Raw genomic sequence first — 7,279 nt, forward strand, 5'->3', positions numbered from 1 at the left:
CCCCCCCTTTTTTTTTAAAGATTTTATTTTATTTATTTGACAGAGAGAGAGAGATCACAAGTAGGCAGAGAGGCAGGCAGAGAGAGAGGAGGATAAATACTTTAAATATCAGCTCTAATACCACCTTATGCTGGAAAGCTTCCCTAAGACCTCCTTGTTAAGGTTAATATTTTCCCATAATACCTTCTACCACAATGTACTAATGATTATTTTAGAAGTAATGGTCACAAGATAGCTTCAGGTTTAGAACCTAAGAACAATATTGCCCTAGTTAAACACAGGCCATAAACAATGAATCTTGGAATACTGCATCAAAAAGTAATGATGAATTTTATGGTTACTAACATAACACAGTAATTGTTTTTTAAAAAAACCAGACCAATAACTGAGTTGTGGCAGTATTGATCAGCCATGTTAACTTGTGCATGATTTCCAAGATTTGTCACACTGCCACTATGCTTCTAGGACAAATTTTAAAATAGTCAAAATTCTGATTCTTTATGTTTTATTCTTAAGTAAGTTCAAATTTATGGAAGGTTAGTATGAATAATAATAGTACAATTAACACTCATATAACATTTTGCCTAGATTCTCCTACAAGTTTATACCTCACTTGGTTTATCACCTCTCTTGCCATCTCTCTTTCATCAGTTGTACACCTTATGATCTTTGTTTCTAAATATTTTATCACTTACTTCTTAAGAATATGAATATCGAGAAAAATACAACACGGACACAATACAATTGTACAAATACTTTGAATGCAGAAGTGTAAAAAGGAATAACTTTCCAGTACAGGGACATAATGCTTTCAAAAGTGACAAAGAGATGATGACACATCATGTTATAAGAATCTGAAGAAAAATATTGCCATAAGGTCCTAAAGTTTTAATTTGTAGAGTGAAGGGGAAAAAAACACATTAGTACAAATATTCCCTACTTCATAGTTTCCTGTAGGACAGATCCCACATTCAACAATTTTTTTAGGGCCCTTGTTACATCCTTATTCCTAAGACTATAAATTAAAGGATTTACAACAGGAGTGAGTATAGTGTAAAAGACAGATACAATCATGTCCTTCTCAGGGTTGTGATAAGAGGTAGGTAGCATGTAGGTATAGATAGCAGCACCGTGGAAGAGGATGACCACCATCATGTGGGAAGAACAAGTGGCAAAGGTCTTTTTCTGTCCCTCTGCTGAGTTCATCCTGTGAATGGTAAGGAGGATGAAAAAATAAGAGCCTGAAATGACTGTCACAGAGATTAAGATCATGAGGACACAACACAGGTACATGAGGGTCTCATAGAGGGAAGTGTCTGAGCAGGAAAGCTTCATTACAGCAGGAACCTCGCAGAAGAAATGGTGAATCTCCCTGGATCTGCCGAAGAGGAAGTTCGTGGTGATGGGTGTGAGTATAAATCCATCAACAGATCCTAGAAACCAGGAAGAAGACACCAAGAGGAGACACACCCTATGGTTCATGAGGATAGGATAACGGAGTGGATGGCAGAAGGCCACATAGCAGTCATAGACCATGGCAGCTAGAAGGGAAAAATTCTGAACCTTCTAGTGTCAGATAGAGAAACATCTGCAAACCACATTCAGGGGCTGAGATCTTATTCACTCCTGTGACCTGGTCCATGAGCATCTTGGGCACAGTGACAGAAATGTACATCACATCCATGAGAGACAACTGGGTGATAAAAAAGTACATAAGGTTGTGAAGGTGAACATCACAGTGTATCAGAAGGATAAGGATGGTGTTTCCAGACAAGGCCATCAGAAAAACTAAAAAAATCACCAAACATAGGAGATCTGGGTACTTGGATTGAATGAAGAGTCCCACTGGGTCAAAATCTGATCATCCAGTATGGTTGGCCATCCAAGTTGTATTCTCCGTTGGATCACATAGGAGAACTATGGAGTTGACAGATCACTCATGGGATATGACCACCCAAAATAACCGTGTGTGTGTGTGTGTGTGTGTGTGTGTGTGTGTGTATGCACATATGCACGTGTGCACGTGTGCGCGTGTGCATGTTTACACATAGCAACCTGGGTGCCAATAAGGGAAAGTTCCAAGGACCTGTAAATTTTTGGATTATAAATTACCTATAATTGACCAAATTTATTAGAAATCTAAGAATTCACAACTCTGGTTCAAAGATATCAATATTTAGTCATTCCACCTCTGGGTATACATTTTCCCCCAAGGAAAGCAAAAGAGTATATGCACCCTTACTTTAATTTTTTTTTCAAATCCCCAGATGATATTCATTTTTTAAGTTGTATTTAAATTCAAATTATTTAACATATGGTGTAATATTAATTTCAAGTGTAGAATACAGTGATTCAACATTTTCGTATAACACCTGGTGCTCATCACATATGCACTCTTAATCCCTATAACCTGTTTAACCCATCCCATAAGCCACCTGCTTTCTCATAACCACCAGTTTGTTCCCTATAGTTAAGAGTCTGTTTCTTGGTTTGTTTGTCTCTCTCTTTCTTCTTTTTCCCCCTTTACTCATTTGCTTTGTTCCTTAAATTCCACATATGAGTGAAATCACATGATATTTCTCTTTCTCTGATTTATTTCACTTAACATAATTCTCTCTAGCTCCATCCATGTCATTGCAAATGGCAAGATTTCATTTTTATGGCCTGAATAATATTTCGTTGTGTATTTTTATTGTATATTTTTATATACACCCGTATGTTTATTGCAATGTTATTTACAATAGACAAGATATGGAAACAACCTCAGTGGATAAGGAAGGAATGGTGTGTAAATATTATTATATATTATATTATATATATATTATATATATATATTATATGATTATATATTATATTATATATATATTATATTATACCATTATCATAGTGGATTGAGATTCTTCCCCCTTTTACAACACAGTTGGACCCACAAGTGTATTATAAGTGAAATAAGTCAAACTGAGAAAGACAAATATTACATAATTTCACTCATATGTGAAATCTAAAAATTTAAATGAATAAAGAAAAAAACAGTATAAGTCCTAGAAATATAGAGAAGAAACTGATGGTTACAAGAGGGGAGAAGTGTGGGGTGATGGACACGATTGTCAACAGGGAATGGAACATACAATCTTCCAGTTATGGAATGAATAAGTGACAGGAATAAAAAACACAGCATTAAGGAATATAGTCAATGATATCATAATAGTCTGTATGGTGACAGCTGTAACCTACACTTGTAAACATAGCATAACATATAATTTGTTAAATCACAATGTTGTATACCTGAAATTACTATAACATTGTCTGTGAAGTTAATATTGGTAACTTACAGTAAAGTTGCCACAGTTCAAAATCATGAGATTTCCTGATGATGGTTAGTTGTTTATCAATTAGTATGGAAATTTTTGGAATAACTGCCATAGAAAAACACAAAAAGTGAATTATGAAAAAAATAAAATCTCCTACTTATAGAATTTTTTATTATAGAAATCAAAATTGAATCAACTTTTCAGGTTTAAAGATCCAATTGGATCTTAAAAACTCTTAGGTATATATTCTGTATGAGAAGTATTTAGAAAGTAACTGAAACATAACTTAGGGAATATTTATACCAAAAATGTGAGCCCGCACTTTCTGTACAAGCCAGGGTGTGATGCTCTGTGGTTGTGCATAGTGTTCCATGTATCCACAGGAGCAAATCAGGGTCCTCACCAATGACCAACCTCTTAGATATCCTAGGGACATCCATTTAGGAGCCCACAATTTGGGGCGGGATTGTGACTATGGGTCCAGAGTATCCTGTACCCACAGTACCTTTGTCAACTTTACATAAAAACAGGATAATAATGTTAGATCTCAAGTATGTTCAGGATTAAATTATGAAACATACTGAAAGTGCTTAGAACATTACAAGGTACAGATGAATAAGCACATATATTGTTAATTTAAAGAGTTAATATCTATATCTATGGTGATTATCATGCAAAATCTAGGTAAGAGATGGCAGTTATGATTTGAGTTCTATGATATAAGATGAATTATTTCAGTTAACCAGTTTTAGTATCTATGTAAAATTTGGATTTCTCAATTTCTGTAGTCCCAGACTAATATATATTTATATTTATATATGATATATTTATTATTTTTATTCTGGTTAAGCAGATCTTTATGGAAAATCTTAGTACTATCTAGTATGCACTTCTCCAGCTTTATCTACTTAAATGTCCTGCTATTTGTTCTAAAATTCAGGAAGAAGAATTCACATTTACAAGATCTTTTTCATTTACAAGACAAGCTTTAGTTGCTTTTACAGGCATAATCTACTTTTTTTTGTGTAGAGTAACCAGTTTTTCATCAAAACTGAGATGTAGAGAGCAAAACTGAATAATGTTGAGTTTGTCTCTAACTATAATACAACTCCCTGTACAATACCAAATCTGGCTACTCAAAACCTCAAAACCTATATCTGTGTTAAATGCTGAAGACAAAAGAAAAAAGGTAAGTTGGTTACACTGAAGGAGCTCACAGTCCCTCTATTTAGGCTAAAGTAGTGTGTGTGTGTGTGTGTGTGTGTGTGTGTGTGTGTGTGTGTGTGTATTTACAGTAGAATTTTAAAATGGCTCAAAATAAATAAGAAAAAACAATTGAAATAAAATATATCTGTCTATTCTGAAAAAAAAATCAGTAATAACCTCTTTTACATTTTCTCTTCAAGAGATGAAACCTTCACAACTTCCCAACTACGGACGTGTTAAATGTTAAGTTTTTAAATTCCTTACCAACAAAAATAAATAATAAACAAATATTGACTCTTTTCTCTAGGAATAGTTTAGGAGTGGTTATGATACAGGATATTTCAGTAATAAATTCTGACTTTCAAAACATTATATACTCCTCTAATGATTATAAAGTCTAATTACAATATTCAGCTTATTAGCAGTCCCAAGCTCTGGGTTCCAAAGCAGTAGAAAGCACTGAAAATATATCTGATGTATAATATAAATTCTCAAAAAAAAACCAAACTGCTACATGTTGCATTAAAAATACAAACTTATTCTCATTTTCCACTCCCACTAGGCAGATGAAAGCTGACCTCCATGCAATATTTTAAAACAGACCAGTAAAAATGAGATCTACCTGATTTGTGAGTCATTTTTTAAAAATTATTTATTTATTTATTTGACAGAGAGAGATCACAAGTAGACAGAGAGGCAGGCAGAGAGAGAGAGAGAGGGAAGCAGGCTCGCTGCTGAGCAGAAAGCCCGATGTGGGACTCGATCCCAGGACCCTGAGATCATGACCTGAGCCAAAGGCAGCGGCTCAACCCACTAAGCTACCCAGGCGCCCTCTGAGTCAATTTTTGAAATCTAATGAAGCAAATCTCTATTGTACTTTGGTTAGTGGGAGTCACTGTGATCAAGTCACACTGAACAGTCTTCCTGGCACACCAGACAGACAATGGAATAGTGTCTGTACCACACAAGATAACAGGCCACTCCATTCATTATTTTCTCTATTCAACTGTTTGTGTTTAATGTAAATAAAATAGTGCATATTTAAATTGTGGAATTATTAATAGTGGTGTTTGGGGCACCTGAATGGCTCAGTGAAAGTCATGTGACCCTTGATTTTGTGATTGTGAGTTTGAACCCCATGTTGAGTATAGAGTTTACTAAAATATATAAATATATACATTTTATATTTAAAATATAAATATAAATATAAAATATAAATATAAAATTTTAATATAAATTAATATAGATTAAATTTAAAATAAATTTAAATACATATTTTTAATTTTTATCCTATCACCTTATTTTTTGTTTTTTTATTTTTATTTTTTAAAGTTTTATTTATTTTTCAAAGAGAGAGAGAGAGCATAAGCAGGGGTGGGGGCAGAGGGAAAGGGAGAAGCAGACTCCCCATGGAGCAAGGAGCCAATGTGGGACTCAATCGCAGGACCCTGAGATCATGACCTGAGCTGAAGGCAGACACTTAACCAAGTGAGCCACCCAGACATCCTGTTTGTTTGTTTTTCAATTGTGGTGATAGAATATCAAATCTTGGGGCACCTGGGTGTCTCAGTGGGTTAAAGCCTCTGCCTTTGGCTCAGGTCATGATCCTGGGGTACTGGGATCAAGCCCCACATCCGGCTTTCTGTTCAGCGGGGAGCCTGCTTCCCCCTCTCTCTGTTGGCCTGCCTCTCTGCCTACTTATGATCTCTCTCTGTCAAATAAATAAATAAAATCTTAAAAAAAGAATATCAAATCTTTACTTGAAGTTGAAAAAAACCCAGAAATTGTTCTATATCATTCTGTATTTTACCTTCCCCATGAGTCAATGAAGTATTTAATCATATTTATATCTTTTACAAATAAAACAATTCAAATTCCCAATATGGACATTTTAATGTAAGATTAATATAAAAGAAAATTCTTTCAAAAATTATCAGGGTAACTGTGTAGCATCACACAATTTACCTGAGGGAGAATTTGTGTCTCATCCCAATCAGGTGATAGAACCCAGAGCCTATAATTCTGCCATAGCTTTATAGAACCCTATCTTCCCTTCACATTCTACAATTTGGGCACACCCACCACTGTCAGTTTCATATAAGAAATATATATATTTGAGACATATATCTGTTTCATTTCTCTACCAGAAATAATGCCCACTCAAAGTAAAATCAGTTTCGTTACTTCTGTGACATTTCAGCCTCGATAAAACAAACATATCATTCAAAATATGGCAGGTATGCATATTCTTTTGTCTATACAAAAATGGAAGCCAAACAGCTATTTCCTGATACATGTCAGAAAGTTATTACTACCTGATTCAATAAAAAAAGAGCAATTAAGAGTACACTTATCTTTATTATCACAGAGAAATGTCTAGAATTATTGAATCATGATATCATGCAACTTAGCCTGTTGTAACACTGTATGTTAATTATGCTTGAATTTTTAAAAAACACATTTGCTTTTCTTCATAGAAATAGATGATAGGAAATAACTGAGAAACATGGTCAAGGACTAACAGCATGTATCAGAAGGAGAACAAGTCAAAAACCTTAATTATGCTTTTGCTCCTGCAGTTCTTTCTATATGATTGACCTCAGCATCTGAAGATGGTGCAGCCCTTACCCTTCTGGGTAATAGTGTGTGGCCATGGTTAAATAACTTTTTACACAAAGATAAACAGGAGAGTGACATCATCCTGGTTTGTCCATGCCCATTATGGGGTTGATGAGGTTTGTTATTGATAAATTCCTTCTGGG

At 34.6% G+C, this 7,279-nt stretch overlaps 1 protein-coding gene across 1 annotated transcript; it reads right to left on the reverse strand.

The window, feature by feature from the left end:
• Positions 1-936: 936 nt before the first annotated feature.
• On the reverse strand, positions 937-1,536 carry LOC123936549 (olfactory receptor 2T5-like). Its single transcript, XM_045997008.1, has one exon. It carries the CDS (start codon positions 1,534-1,536, stop codon positions 937-939), a length of 600 nt encoding a protein of 199 aa, XP_045852964.1.
• Between the last annotated feature and the right edge of the window lie 5,743 nt (positions 1,537-7,279).

The sequence above is a fragment of the Meles meles genome, unplaced genomic scaffold, assembly GCF_922984935.1.
Source record: "Meles meles unplaced genomic scaffold, mMelMel3.1 paternal haplotype, whole genome shotgun sequence".
In the NCBI taxonomy this organism is placed as follows: domain Eukaryota; kingdom Metazoa; phylum Chordata; class Mammalia; order Carnivora; family Mustelidae; genus Meles; species Meles meles.

Coding starts and splice junctions, on each gene's coding strand:
- LOC123936549 (XM_045997008.1), bottom strand. CDS start 1,536: ATGGTCTATGACTGCTATGTGGCCTTCTGCCATCCACTCCGTTATCCT.